The sequence below is a fragment of the Gasterosteus aculeatus genome, chromosome 9 (genome assembly GCF_964276395.1).
Source record: "Gasterosteus aculeatus chromosome 9, fGasAcu3.hap1.1, whole genome shotgun sequence".
Taxonomy (NCBI): domain Eukaryota; kingdom Metazoa; phylum Chordata; class Actinopteri; order Perciformes; family Gasterosteidae; genus Gasterosteus; species Gasterosteus aculeatus.
The window spans coordinates 7,493,537-7,509,259 of record NC_135696.1 but is presented as its reverse complement, the minus strand read 5'-3'; the positions used below and the strand labels follow the sequence as shown (position 1 = coordinate 7,509,259).

At 45.8% G+C, this 15,723-nt stretch overlaps 2 protein-coding genes across 9 annotated transcripts in view; both read right to left on the bottom strand.

The window, feature by feature from the left end:
• The window catches only part of LOC144383300 (uncharacterized), a 37,637-nt gene that overhangs the window by 8,420 nt on the left and 13,494 nt on the right, over positions 1-15,723 (bottom strand). For 2 of the 8 annotated variants that reach the window (XM_078080357.1, XM_078080358.1), the window contains one exon: positions 13,989-15,661. The exons of the other annotated variants lie outside the window; for them this stretch is intronic. In XM_078080357.1, the coding sequence (XP_077936483.1) occupies positions 15,656-15,661 (6 nt within the window). In that variant the 3' untranslated portion in view covers positions 13,989-15,655. Of the gene's footprint in view, positions 1-13,988; positions 15,662-15,723 lie in introns of those variants that run through there. 8 annotated transcript variants of the gene reach the window in all.
• On the bottom strand, positions 5,724-14,913 carry LOC144383145 (centrosomal protein of 170 kDa-like). Its single transcript, XM_078079990.1, is given in 15 exon segments — positions 5,724-6,695; positions 6,840-6,891; positions 7,759-7,852; positions 8,215-8,303; positions 8,556-8,711; positions 8,798-8,906; positions 9,119-9,362; positions 9,828-11,120; positions 11,123-11,296; positions 11,408-11,540; positions 11,620-11,748; positions 11,877-12,241; positions 12,366-12,824; positions 12,960-13,097; positions 14,574-14,913. Coding segments are annotated over 15 exon segments (4,029 nt in total). The 3' UTR covers positions 5,724-6,441.

The following is a 15,723-nucleotide window of genomic DNA, read 5'->3' as shown; positions in this document are numbered from 1 at the left end:
TAATGATCACCGTTCATCACACTTCATCATAAGATCTAAAACAGTTCATGTGGTTCAATTCTCAAGACATTTGCCTCAGTCGGCTGCCTCGCAATAAGTTGTTCATTTATTACCTGACAGGAGAAAAAACTCCCAAAAAACCCTTTTTGGGGATAAAATTGGGAGAAATCCATAAAGAACGGCAATCGGCATCCGTCCCCAGGTTTTAACATCACATTGTGACAGAATGTTAATGTGTACAGTGTTTATATGATTTAAATGACTATGAATTGTGTTTGATTAAATCCCTAACAATTCCCGAGCACATGGTTCACTTTCACTGTATTATATAACATGAAATCTAAAGCTTTGTCCTTATCTATTGCACAAAAGTACATTATAGGGCCTTGGTTGGCGAGACGGAATCTGAACCACTTTCTTCCTCCAGTATATTCCGACAGAGGATTACAGCATTGCCTAAAAACAGAAAGCACCATATGCTGCTGACTCAAGCAGCATGCGGCTGTTGTCTTTATGAGTCCCGTACTGTCTGGGGAGTAAAGGAAGGACATCACGGGGGAAAGGAGAGCAATGAGGGAATGATGGAGTGTGCTTTTGGAAAATGTTCTAATCAGACTACCGGATGGATTGATACGAGATGTCAGTGTTTCTCCCTACCATTATAACAGGGGGGGGCGACCCGATACCACAACGGAAAGGTGGCGTTAACCTCCTGTAAGTTGACTCAGCACAAACACTTTCACCGTTTCATAATGAGTTACCAATGTCTCAAAGCAACTTGAATTGATAGCTCAGCAAAAGGTCAAATAGGCCGTCAACATCCCGACTCCAAAGAACTGTTTGTATGTGGAAGACACATTTTGAATGTCAAAATGTCGCCAAGACCATCGTGTCCCGTATTTAATTCGTCACTGCTGGAAAGTTCCATGTCAGTGCAGCGGTGGTCTCGTTATGCCGACTACGTTCCAATCGCAGAGTAATTGTACAGCTTGAAACAAGCTTGATTCATCTTCATTGGCATAGTGATGATTTGTCAGTGTCAATTTTTGTCCAAAAGAAAAGCACAGTGTCTCTGACTTTTAATTAAGAGGACTTGTGAAGCACTGTGTGGGATTCCAGAGAGATATCGGCGGCAACAAGGAACAAAGTAATTGCAGCAGAACCTGCTGTGTTTTTCTGGGCCAGGTGCCCTCTGCACGTCACCCTGCCTGTGAGTCAAAAAGAGAGAGCGAGAGAAAGAGACAGACTTTCCCGAGAGAGACGAATGCTCCCAAACCTGCAGATATGGGGTCGAACCAACATTTAAACAGGAAGAGATTTCACCGTTTCCCCGACCATCAGCTGAGACGGAACCACGGGGCAATTTATAGCTGAGCAACTTTATGGGCCGAGAAACCGTTAAGATGAACATTGAATACTAACGTGTGAAATAATGCCTACCAGCACAGTTTTCTTTTCCGTTTTGTTGTACAGCTTTTGGAGTTCTTATTAAATCTGGACGCTTTTCAAGCTGCGCTCCTTGCAGGAGAGTCCCTCTAGACTGATGATGTACAGAACAGTTCTCCCTCACGAGAGACCAATTTAAAATAGACTTTGTCTTTAACAAACACAATGCGAGGAACATTCGGATTAGGAAATTGGACCGAAGGTAAATCCTGTCCGGTGGTGAGAGGACATGGTTTGACGTCTAAGGTTTGATGACCTTGTTTCAACCTATTTTTAAACGCAGCCCCGGTGAGCCAATGAAGGATGCCTCAACGTAGGTGTTTCACCTTCACACCGAGCAGCTCGGCAGCAGGTTTCAGGGGGTGTGGTGTTTTTTAGGTACAAGTCGGGGTGATCTGTGCTGAGGGAAGGCTGACTTGGCGCAATGCAACGATAGACTTCTGGGACTAATGCCAAAGGGCGTGTGGACGGGGTGCAAACATGGATCCAGTAGTGAGAAATAGCCCCAATGGGTTGTGCAGTACAGAAAGCCACAGCAGTCAAAAGGCAGCATGACAAATGACTCAAGCAACATCAGTAAGGGTTAAGAATTCCACCAGAGATGACGACAAGAATAAAACATAAAATACATTTCTCTACAGACACTTGATGATTAAAAAAACTGTAAAACTCTAGAATAGGCTTTATGGAAATACAACTGGGTTGCCGCGACATTTTAAAATACTTTCCTAATGAATCAAAGTAACTTTTTCCATGCTCGATTATCAATGAATAATTACAGCATAAATTCAAAATTGACCTACAACATTAATTGAGTATATTATCTGAGGAAATTTCTTTATGACAACATGGTGCAAACTGTCTTCACCAAAAACTAATCGTTTAGATAGTTAAGACCTTTTCAAAAGGCCTAACTTTCCGACTTACTAACTAGATAACTAACATACTAACACACTATTACTGGACAGGAACCATAACTTCCATGGTTGAGATAATAGTGAAAGTGAGGAAATATACTTGAAAAGAAAACTATTCATGTTAACTGCCAAATCAATAAAAATGCATAAAAGCTTTAGGCAATTTTAGTCAGACGACCGTTTTGGTTCCCCTCAAAAAGTGATTCATCTTTGTTTTATACATTTATGATGGAACTTGTTTGCATTATTTGGCTAATCCCTCTCTTGCACCTTCTCCTCCATCGCACACAGACACACACTTTTACTGTGTCATTTTACTCAGAATTCAACCCTCAAGTGTCATTCGTGTGCACATAGTGTGCAGTTGTGCAAATCAGACAACTCTATCACAGACCACGGAGCAGCGGTAAATACTGCATATAAATCTCTGCTCTGAGGCTGTCACGTAAAATGCTTGTCACAATTTCCAAAAGCCCTGGGTGATATATTCATAGTGTGTATTCTGCCTGATTGTCCAAAACCCAACGGCCTCAACTTCAGTCTCTGTTAACAGAAATGTATCAATTTATTTTCTATATTGTCATTTAAATCGCTTATGATTGAGATTACTACATTACTGAGATAGTACGGTCGTGGTTGTGCGTCTCTTTGTGTAGGTGTGTACTGGGTGTGGGGCAGCAGTGGTAATCAATTGTCGTTGGAGGCATCAGAGCTCAATTGTACACTTCACCAGCACCAATTCTCCAGAGCTGCGGCTGTTGCACCTCAGGCCAACTATAATGAATGGCTTTCCAGGTAACTAATACCTGCAGGGATCACAAAATACCATTTCGCATGTTGGACAATTCGGTGTGAATAAATTCCTTGGAATACATTACGCACTTGAGATACCTCCAAAGAATAATTGTACCATGGTCCTCTTAATTTTTCTTTATATTTACATACACCTCACCCTTAAAAGGCGGTTTCACAGGTGAACAATTCATGGTAAGATGCTCGAGAGGTACGTGACAGACATCTCAACTGTTTGTCTTTGCGATGGGAAAAGACGAAGGCGTCGCAGGCCTGCTGGTTGGACGCCACTGTGCTGCTCTTCATTTGGGACACACAGGACGGGAGCCTTTGGGGAGCGTCCTCTTGCCCCCTCGACCTTGGATCATCTGACAGTTCCATTGATGACCTGCGTGCTGCTGTCTGCTGTGGTCCAGACAGTCTGATGCACAAACACACACACACACACACAAACACGCACAGAAAGGCTGTCACTCCCGTCTTTTTGCATTCCTTTGCTGAATCAGCCACTATTGGTTCTCCGCGTCGTCTGAAACAAAGTTGTTAGGGAGGGTGTGCGTGTGTCGGTCTGTGTGTGTGTGTGTGTGTGTGTGTGTGTGTGTGTGTGTGTGTGTGTGTGTGTGTGTATGCAGTTGTGCTTATAGATGCAGCCGAGGTGCAACAGGAGTCGTTGCACTGGACAACACAGGAAGAAAGCAGACAGGGAAGGAGAGCAATCGAATTGAGAAAAGTGTGAGGATGGTATTGGATTCACACACATACACACACACACACATGCACACACATGCACATAACTGTATGAAATCTAATCTCTTCCATTTGCACCTCACATACAGACTACTGATACTGGCAGAGACAGTATGCAGAAGCACTGTGGACTCACCTTAAGAAACCTTTACAAAGCTCAGGTCTCGAGACGCCGTCTCCTCTCTACAAAAGTGGCGCGCGCACACTGAAAAACACGCACAAACAAGGTGACCGAAGACCTTACAGAAAAGCACAATCTACCTAACGGGTACAAAAAGGTGCTTCCGCAAGAAAGATTAACTCGGCACGGATCTAATTCAGAACACAACTCCTCATGTGGCCACTGTATCAGGACATAAAGAGCTACATGTGTTTAAATGAATTATTCAGTCCTTATGCAGCATTTCAGAAAGTCACAACACTCAATGTTTTTTCAAGGAATAGTTACAGTACTTCTTTGCTTTTACCATGGAGAGTTAGATTAGCTGATTATCATGTTTACTTCATATCTGTCTGTACGAGTGTTTAACCAGCCAAATAATCATTTCAATTTATGAGCTGCTTTGTCTCCATTGGTACCAACCTCATTTATCAAAATGTTGAACTATACCTATCGTAGCTTTTCAAAAGTGAAGGTCAAATGGAAACTACTTAATTGTGGTTTTAATGTGCTGAAAACTGTTTTTTTCTTCATCCTGTTGTTCTCCTCCCCAATGCACACAGGTCACAAAGGTGCATCAATGAGGGGGTGCAGAATATGTAAATACCTCCAGTATCCTGCATGCACAAAGCACAGCACCATACATTTGATCCACACTGAGGCCGCATAGGTGGTAAATCATTGATGACAGTTCAAATTACATTGAAGAGTAAGTAGGGCACATGCTGTGCATCACCTTGCAAACGTTCATGCTCGTTTTACTTTTAAATTTCCCTCAATGAGCAAATAAACACAGAGCAGTCATTTCAAAGGGGTTAAGACCGACAGCTCAGGACCAAAAACGCTGCAGTAATGTGAATATTGTATTCATGTGCAATAAATGAAAGCAGTGTAGGTGCAGCAGTGTGATCTACAGGGAACCTGCTAAGTGGGAACAATTCAGCCAAACTGCTCCCTACGAGGAAGAACACCCCAAGAACACACTGATGTACACTAGCATTGCTATTCGCAAGGGAGAAAAAGCGTGACACAGCTTTAAGGATTAAGGAAGTAGAGCAGAAATCTGGAGACATACAATTAGTAGTGCAGTGGTTCGGGCAGCAGGGCCAATAAAGACTTAATTTGTTGTACGTACAGCACCTCTGCGAAGAGTGAGGAAGAGACGAAAGAGGGGAGTTGTCTTGTGGATGAAGGCTGTGGGAGGTTGTAGCCGTATGTAATCACGGCCACGAGGAGATTCTGGGGTGATGAAGATGAATAGAAACTTAAATGAAGCAATCACCTCATCGAGACAAATCAAGTTTGACCTCGTTTCAGAGAACATATCCTCTTACTTCATTTCAAACTTTTTTGTCTCCAATGTTAAATCAAAAATCATGGGTGGAGGAAGGGGTGCAACTTGTTTAGTGTGTTTACACCACAATGCCAGTTGCCCAAAGTTATCTTTGTCAATTTGGAGGCATTGACAAGCTGTAAATGCTAGAGTTTAGTTGTGTGTTGCACACCCGGCAGACAGCGAGCACCGTAAAGCTTTCAGCTTGTTGGAATAGCGGAAAGTGGAAAACAATGAAAATACTTAAGTACCTTAAAGCTAAGCTCACAACTTGAATGTCCTTGGTTACTTAGTTATAATGTGAATATAAAACAAAAAAGAAAATAGATCATGATTATCATGCATTTTATTGGAAATGAGACAAACAATACACAGGTATTGCAAGATCAACACATCATTACAAAGAAAACCCAAAACTTCATAGAAAACATCCAAACAAAAATGCTCCAAATGCTCAAACAGAATTGAAGACAAAGTACAGTAGTTGCTGAGCACAAAATGCAATTGTCTATCTGTATTCAAGTCATTTGGGCTAAAAGTTTTGATCAGGTTACATTCATATGTAAACATTGGTATGAGGCAAGACACCGGAACACCTACAGTCATTACACCATCCGTCCGCTCGTTGTATCCTTAACTGGACCATGTAGCTGCGGGACCGGGAGGTGAGATCCCGTCTATGCTGGTTCACACGCAACGTTTTCTTTGTGATCAGAAAGTAATTTGACAAACTGTCTACAGGCATCTGTCCTTCGCCTGCTCTGCTTCTAGTATATTATGACACCGCTTCTTCTTAGTGCTGCAGTGTTTTCATTTGTATATCTGACAAGAGCTGCTATTTGGTAACGTTGGACAATGTTTAACAAAGTCCTATCAAGAGACAATTTGAAGGACAGTCAGGCAGTCAGGCTCTTCCACCGAATAGGCATCATACTCCTTCCTCTCTCCTTCGTAGTCCAAAACTTAATACTTCAAAATTGTCTCACCTTGCATCTTGGGATACAATCAACAGAAAGGATGCCACTTGAACCACATCATTAAGAGTATCAGTTGTAGGATTTAGGGCTCTGTTGGGGGCCGGGGCCTCGCTCTGCCACCTCTGATTGGTCCAAAGGTCGGGAGAATTCGGCGGCCCGTCCTTCAAGCCTGGAGGCTGTGCTGGACGCTCCAGCTCCAGGGAGCAGCAGCGACGCCCCCTGCTGGTTCCCGGGGCCGATCTTCTGCTCGGTCAGCGGGCTGGTCAGGCCCAGATTGGACAGGGCGTCCAGGTTGCCATCAGGGTCCACCATCATATCAATTACTGTCAGATCAGTGCAGAACAAACATTTGAAATGAGTACTATTGGATTTAACAGAGCTGCGAACCGTTCAGAATACAAACATTGATGTATAATTGGATTTCTAATAGTATTCTAAAAAACTAAAGAAAAGCATCACGCTCATACCGAGCAGCTGTCTCTCCACTCTCCTCAGGTCCTGAAGAATGGTTGAAATCTCCTGTAACATAAATTAAACATTTAGATTGGTTAATGTGATTAAGTAAGGGAGTGTTCAGACACCAACTAAATCAACTCCCTTCATATATTCGTTGCAGGAATAAGTCAGGAGTGATGCCACGTGAGCTCAGTAATGCTTTATGAGCCCTGCAAGTTTTGTTCATGTTTTTTTGTCCACCAAAACAAAAATATTTGATTTTGCTCTCCGAAAAGTGAATAACAAGGTAGATGGTATGTGCTCGACTGAAGTGTCTTTGATTAACATCCGTCTGTGGGATAAAATCAAAGTGTCAGCACTCACTACGATTGCTCCTGTAAGTAATGGTTTTCGAACTGTGTGACATTAAACGCATTACTGATCCAAAAATCATTTGTAGGCAAAATAAGTCATCACTGTAGCTATATAAAAGTGCCTTTTTTAGTTTGGCAAAGTAGTTTTGCCAAACTAATGCCAAAAAGGACAGTATGCTGATTAGACTTTCCTGGCTTATTTTGTTTGAAAGTTAACAGTCAATATTATGTACCATCGTTGATCTTGTTTTATTACCAGCCATATACCACATGATCACTGAATCTGCACGTAAGAGAAGCCTTGTGTTTTTATTTGTTATTATTATTATAACATTATCACCATAGTGCTAACATTAGCCAATTGGTTAAGAAACTCAAAGTTCCTAAATATTAGTGACATTTTGACTTTACGGCCGTTCAGGAAAGGTCTAACAATCACTGCAGTTATATATAAATAAATGTCTGACTTAAATGTGATGTCCATCCATCTGTCAGCCTTGACGAAAGCGGGATGCTGCAAGCACGGCTAACAGATATTATTGTGTAGTCTTTTTTTGTTTGTTTGTGTGGTCAGCACCTTGTTGGAGCTCCTGAGGAGTAAGGAGTCACGCTCAGCCTGTAGTTTGTTCTCAATCTCTTCCCATTTTCGTTCTTTATCCTTGAAGAGGATCCTGGAGGCAAGCCAGTACGAAAATAGTTAAAAGTAAAAAAAAAACCCGACATGCATGATATTAATACTTTTTGATACAAGCATTTGGCTGTTGGAGCGATCATATTCTATATATTGAATGAAAAAATAGCCTTTTTGCCGTCTGCAATAATTAGTAGAGCATGAAGCCGGTTGTTTGTGTAAACCTTTGTGATGTGCCACTCAAATTGTGTTGCTTGCCCTATTTCCCACATCAAACACATCTTAACAACAGCAACTCTTTTCTGCATCATTCCACGAATCCAATTAACGTGCATTTCATTCTCACCATGGCGGCACATTCCTGTTGAGTAACGTAATCATCAGATGTAACATGACACTCACCTGATTTTGCAAGTTGTTTTGTCGACAGACTGACGTATCCTCGTTGAGAGCTGAGTAACAGATGCTAGAAGTAAACTGTCCAACACCGCCTGATTTAAACAAACACATCTTTAGCACAATTACGAATATAAATAGTGCATTTACAATCATATTCCGTCTCATCTATGATTATAAATGCCGTTTATCATTTTTAGGGGGTGCTCCAACTGTAAACTGCTCTGGAGGTGGGAAACACAGTTTGTGCTTCTGCTCTCTCATACTTATCAAATACAAGAGTGGAATATAGCATAGTGAGCGCCTGTATGGTTTGAGTATTGCTGGATATTGAAACATGGACTTACATCATCTCTGTTCCATGTCTGCCGGCGGATGGAGCGGGAGCCGGAGCCTCGGGGGGGGCGGAGCTCCACAGAACGCCCGTTGGTTCCCACAATGCCGCTGGGCTCTGCAGGCGGACCACTTGGGTCCAAGCTGTCCTCAAAGACATGCTCCTCATTCTGAGTAGAAGAAAATAAATGAAAATCTTGAAATCAGTTGTCTAATCGATCGGATGGAAGTATTCATCTAGTCGGGGGTTGACTACCGGAGCTCCAGGGTCAGTGGCTGCAGGGCTGACTGAGTCGATGTCTCCGGCCACATCGTGGATTTCTCTGGCAAGCATGGCCAGGTCTTTGGCGAGGTCTTGGCTAATCCTGATGTAGCAAAACAAAAGTATGAAATCACTATCTAATATATGATAAACAAAACTTTTCAACCCATCAAAAACACGGAACCACCACCGAAAACCACAGCAAAGAAGTGGAAAACAATAACAGCTATATATCTCCATGTAGGAGAAGGGTGTTTGAACGCTGTATTCATGACTCATCGGTGTTCTCAAACTGAGTAACTTTCACCCACGTACCTGGCTATTTCCTCGCTGTGTGCTGTCCAGTCTCTCATATACTCGTCTTGTTCCTTGGAGTTCTGCCTCAGGGCGGTCAGGCCTGTAGGATTAGGACTTGCTGGGGCCGAACCTCCTAGCTGGGCTACCCGGGTGGAGGGGAACGGACGTGCGTGGCTCTGCTTGGACATGTGACGGTTTGAGCCGTACTCATCCTCCGAGGTGGAGGCATACTCTATGGGTACGCGGCGCCACCGAGTGCCAGCTAAAGATGTTAGATAGTTGAAGTTATGGTTAGACGATGCTTTGAATGTGACGCAAGCACAACATCCAAGTTGACCCGGCAAAAGGGATAGAAATCAGTTGCCATTTTACTAACATTTACTGGCAGACCCAGGGCAAATATTATCACTCATTTGGAGCCATCTTTCTGGCAGTCCAATATCCACGTTCCTTCTGCTCTGGTCTGGTTCCACTAAGTCCTGAGGTAAACGTCTAGCTCTGTAACTTCTAACACCTGGTCACTACCTTTGTCTGTTGGCTGTTTAGATCTGTGCAAAAGCCCAAACCAAAACAAAAAGCTAAAAGACGCTTAAAACTGAGGGTGATCATTTCCTATAGATCTGTCACTGCAACCGAATCCTTTCAGAAAAGAAATAACAGAAATGCATGAAAGAAAATACTATTTCTATTTCCAGGACCTGAAAGGAAATGGTGTGTCACTACTTACACGCAGGAGGGACATGTCCGTAGGAGGAGGGCCCTTTATTCTTGTCGGGCAGCTTGGAGACGCTGTTAGCCCTCGCTCTAGGTCCAGACCCTGAGGTCACAATGGATCCCCTCAGTCCTTGTCGGATGGCATAATCACCTGCAACACTCCGGGACCCTAGACCCCTACTCCTCGTCACAGTGGCCTCTGAGTCACTCTGGGCTGACGGGGAGCCCACCCTCGGCCTCCTCGGCTGCGCCAGAGCCTCTATCCTGGCCATCCCCCTTCTCGCCATGCCTGTCCTGGATGTGGAGCTAGCGGTGGAGGCCTCCGAGGCTACCGACATCCGGTCAAGCTCAGCCGGTTCAGTGTCTGAGGGGTCCCCCAGCCGGGCTCGTCTCAGCAGGGACGCCCTGGTAGGCCTGGGCTTGGGAGCATTAGCGGTTGTACTGGCTGCAGTAGAGGTTTGGGCCTGAGCGATTTTGGCCCGACTAGACTTGGTGCTGGCCCCGATTGTCGTGCTCCCAGTCTGGGCTCTAACGTTTGCGCTTCTGGACTCCTGCGTGGAGGTGTGCTGGGAGTCGGACAGGAGGGAGTTGGAGTTGACGTCATCGTCGGTGAGGTCCAGGGAAGTCCAGGGGCGAGTGGGCTGCGCAGGACCAGATGCTCTGTTCTTGACCCTCCTGTCGTGGGTGTCTCTGTTCCAGGCGGGGCTTTTCCCCGACGAACACACTATCGTTCTCTCCTTCTGCGGCCCTGCAAGAGTCCGACGTTTCTGGATGACTTTTCTCGCTCCGTCGGCCTGACTTACTGTGCTGGTTGTGTCCACGTCGGACTCTGGTGACATGGAGCCTTCGATGGACTGACTTGGTGGATCACCTTGGTCTGACACCGTCGTCTCTAAAAAGGCGGCCACAGCTTCAGAGTCTTTCTGCAGTGTGGAACAGTCATGGCCGGTCTCCCTACTCGGACCTACTCTGCAGCCCGCGAGTCCATCGATATGAGGTCGAAGCTCAATGGGCACGTTTGAGCTCGGTTTGTCAACAGTGAAACTCTCTTGCCTGAACAATGGTTTCCCACTGCATTCCCTGGCCTTCTCCTCTTCCTTTTTCCTCCTTTGCACCTCCTCCATCCGTTTCTCCCCGCTGGTCAGTGGACGAGGGGGGAGCTTGGCCAACGCACCTGACTGCGCCGACCGCCCGCCGATGCTGTCCTGCGACTTGGCGGGTGAGGAGCGACTGGGGCTTCCGCCGTGACTGCCCACCCCTCCACTGCCGTGACTGCGGCGAGTCTTTCCCCTGGCCATCTTCTCTCCTTCTCTTGTAGCTCTGTGTCCTGTTTCTCCCCCATTGCTGTAAGGAGGCCCGCGCCCGGGGTCCTCCTTCCCAGGCCGAGCTCCTCACCAGGGAGCTGGGGCAGGGTTCTCCTCTTACGCTCGGTGTATCCAGATGAGGCAAAGGAGGCTGAGTGGCTTGACTCACTTATTTCAGCTGAAGGCAGAGAAAAAGTGGAGGCTTGAAAAATGTGTACAAGCCACAATATGTAAGCATCATATGAGCTGACCGATCTACATGTTTGCGTCTTCAAAGTTCTGATTTTACCTCTGTCTTCTGTGACCATGATGTGACTGTCCCCTCCTGATCCCTCGGGGTCTGTCCGAATGTGACTTGCTGCCAGAGTGGCCCACTGCGAGACCCAGCGAGGACCACCCACCATCAGCTGCTCAGATAGCACCTGCACAAAGAGAAGATATGTGTTGGTAAATAATAGTCTTTAGACACCTGTCAAGCTTAAATGCTTTCGGGTCTTGCACCTCTGTCTCCATGCGTGCAGGCTTTCCTCTGCCTCCCATCCCAGACTTCTGGGATGGGAGGCTCTCTCTTTGTTCAGCAACCGCCAACCGGGACGCGCACACAGTCTCCTGCTCATTCACGCCAAACACCTGCAACGTACACACATGCGGAGGTGAACAAGCATGTGGATGTGGATGAAAATGATCACTTTACGATATAATTAGAGGACAACTTGCAATAGAAAAATTGACTCTGTGCTGCATTTTTTCTTTCCCACCTTGTCAATCATTTTCCTTGCCTCTTTCTCCTCCTGATCTCCATTCTCCACCTCAATGGTGTAGGTCCCCCTGTCGCTATAATCATCCCCGTGGTGATAGCACTCATCCCGGCCACTCGGTTGGTGCTCTCCACGTCGCCTCTCCGCGAAGCCACTCGCCCCGTTGGGAGTCGATGTTTTGCGACGACGGGCGGGACTGTCCTCCTCCGCGAAGAGCCCCTCTGGCACGTTGGCGCGACCCTCTCTGAACTTCATCCCCGCACCGCCCCACAGACCCCAGGAGCGCTGCTCCATCGCCGCAGCCCTGCGCTGCTCTCCGAGCGCGTTCTCCGAGTCACTCTGAGTACCGTCCTCGTGCTTACTGCCTGGCATCGGAGAGGAGGAGCAAAGAGGGTTAAAGAGAAGCTTTGGCTGATAATTAAAGAGATATAAACGAGCAGGAAACACAAACATGACTTGTGTTAAATGCCGACGGCTGCACATACACACCTTTAAGACTCTTCAGTTGCACAGGCACATCGCTCTTCACACTCTCCCCGTCATCCTCCGCCACCGCGTCTTTCAGAGCCAATGGCAGCTCGTTCTGGGCCAGCCAGTCGGCCACTTTAACCTCGGCAGCCACCATGGCCGTCTGAAGTGGACTCAGCTCCTCCCCGACAGCCCTTTTAGCACGAGGCTTGGTCTCCGGTCCCACCTTTGCCACTCGATCTTTGACGGTCACTCTACCTGATGCGCCGGGGTCAAACTCAATGGTGTAGGAGGCGTGGCCTTGGATGGGCTCCGCAGCAGCAGCAGAGGCGGAACCGGCCTCCGGTTCTCGTGACGGGGATGCTCCGCTATCTTTGGCGGCTGAGAGGGCGTAATTGGTCGGGATCTCAAAGTAGCTGGGCTCCTGATTGGAGGCCGCTTGGGGGGCAGACTTTGGGACCGCTGCACCTTTCTTGATATCTACCGGAATTAAAGCAAACATGTACCAAGTCTAGAGGAAGTAGCAATATAATCATCAGGACTGAACATATTTTAAGTTGTGTAAAATGGGAGATAATTCACAATCCCAATTGTTTTTTGCCGCATTTCTAATACCTGCTTCAGCTTTCTCTCTCTTTCGATCTGAGCTTTTCTCCTCCGGCCCCCCCGGTGGCTGGTTGTGAGGGTCTCCATCTCCCCACCAGGCAGGCTGACCATAGAGGGGCGTGATTCTGTGCAACACTGCTACGTCTCCTGGCAAAAAACACCCCGTCCCTTAGTCTTACATTGTGATGGCACGGCTGCATTTACCACAGCTAAAACCGTTCTAGCATTTATAAGGTAGAAAGGAAAACAATTACTTATGGTTTAGAAACACACATTTTAGTGATTATTGATATTTCAAAAGCCTTTAGGATCACAAGTTTTCCTGAAGACCAGAAGACCTCAATATTTTGTCCACAGGCAGAAAGCTTGCCAGAGTTCTTTTAAAACCCCTTTGTCAGCCATGACTCCATCTTCAGGCAATAGAAGCTGTGTAGGACTTGATCTTCGGGTTATCTCTCTTTCAATGAAGCGTGAATATTAATCTAATTGCCTGACAAGGAGCAATGCCAATTATACCTTAGAATGTGTCGTGGGGGTCTACTTGGTGGAAAATGGTCTCAGAACTGGAAGGTGAGACAAAATGATTCTGCTTGATTCAAGGACAGGGCACGTAAACTATAACATGAACAAACCTCGATGGAACAGCGCCCTTATAAAGACAGCTTAGACCTTTTGTGATTGAATTGGTGTCTTGATTTTTAAAAAGGAAACTGCTGACATAGATCCTCCACCCACAAAGGCAAGACGGAAAGTTGTGGAAGCTTAAGATTGGTTTGTTGTTGGAACAATGCGGAACTTTGCGGTGGTATAGTGTAGCTTAATATCTCAATGGAATAAATGGCTGTCCCAGAAATAAGTGTTTCTCGGGCAGGAAAAGGACCTGAAGTGCAATGTTGAAAACGTTTACAAAACAATATCATCATGCTGTGGATATTCGGATAGTTCAGTAATAGTTTATGATTTAATTTTGCAGCCACGTGGTACTGTTCATAAACTTCTACTAATATTTTTTAGACATTGGTAATTTTCAGAAGTACATATTATGCATAGAGGGTTTCTTTATTTAAGGTAAAATAGCATTCAGGTACACATCCTAATTTACAAGATTTACAGTTTCACAGATATGAATGTCACATTTACTCAATGCTCACATTTAAATCTTACAGACACAGAAATCAACACGTAATAACTTAGAAAAATCAGACATAACAGATAAATATAAAAAGCAGAAATTAGTCAAATTTTGGCAAACACAAATGTTACATCACATGATTTTCATTGTGGTAAAGTAAACAGGTTCATGTCCTAACAATTTAATTTAAAATGGGCAAAAGAAGGGCATTGATCCATACTTTATTAAGTTGTATGAAACCGAATTGTCCAAATGGAAAGATAATACTGTGAACTATTACTCAGGTATACAACGAATGATACAACATCTGTGTGGGAAAGAATATCCTAAAAATACCCTTTAGGCATATGTTGTGCTCAGGCATTCATACATACTACATTACAGCGACTCTTAATTGTGTGCTTCTGTTGACGTGATGAAAAGTGGCCTTGCAGATACCACATGTATTCAACTACACAATATTCAATTGTGTGACGGCTGCTTTCATGCACTCGTGAGGGGCTTGTCATGCTCCTCCTGCGCAGGTGCGTGTTCTGCATTTTGACTCTGCTCATCAACCACGCCGAGCAACGTTTGTGGTTCGTTAGGAGACGACTCCTGGCTCTCCAGGGGACCATTTTGGACCAGAGATGGATTCGGACAGGGAGATATCTGGTTGTTTTCAAGGGTCTCCAAACCGGTCATGGTCGTGACCACAGATTCACTGAAAATGGTGTTGGAGAAGACCGATTGGAAAGTGAAAGAAGAGCCAAGAAGGGACTCCTTCCCGGGAGATTTGGGGTTGTCTGTGGGAACAACTGTTGGGTCTCTGGGAGGTTTGACAGGAGGCATTGGTCAGGCTCACTGTTATTCGCCTCAGGTTCAGGTTGACTCGGGGCTTCCACCCGTTTACTGCCGTTATCTGACACCTGAATGGAGAGCGGGTCAGTCTTGACGGTCACCCTGCAGTCACTATTTACACTGCAGCGTCGGGACGATCCTTCCGCGGTGGAAATGACACCGCTGGCTCGGGGGAGACTTTTCGGCAACCTTGACCCCTTCCCTCGCCACTCTTTCCCGAGAGGGGTGGAGAAGCAGTTGAGGCAGCCAGACATTGAGGAAGATTTGCCCTGAACATACAGCACTGTGATAGGTGAACAAGCTAAGGCCCGGGTTGTTTCAGCTTTGTTAGAGGACGATTTTGAATTCATCCCATTGAGCCCTGGGTTTGTTTTGACGGCGCCAGCTGAATCTGAGGACCGACGTGTCACTTTCCCTCTTGACCCCCTTCGGATGCTCTTTGTACCCTTTGTGAGCCAGAAGTCCTCAGAAATCACAGGATTTTTCTGTTTTGGTAAGGACTGGATAACTGAACGTGGGCTGTTGGTGAAGGGCATGGTAGCAGTTTCCTCTTCCTTGTGCTGCTTCCGTGTGTGTTGGGGGGTGGAGGTGTCGCTGGGGGACTGGAAGGAGGAGGAGGAGCAACGTGACGGGGGCTGCTGGACAGGGCTGCTGCCATTCGACCACGGCTCATTCTCCAGGCTCACGTTGAACTCACCACTGCTCTCGCTCTGGGCTCGACTCTCCACGCCATTCATCCCTGGAAAATGAAAATGTGTCAGTAGTCTGAACATATTCGTAATGACCAACAGGGGGCAGCAG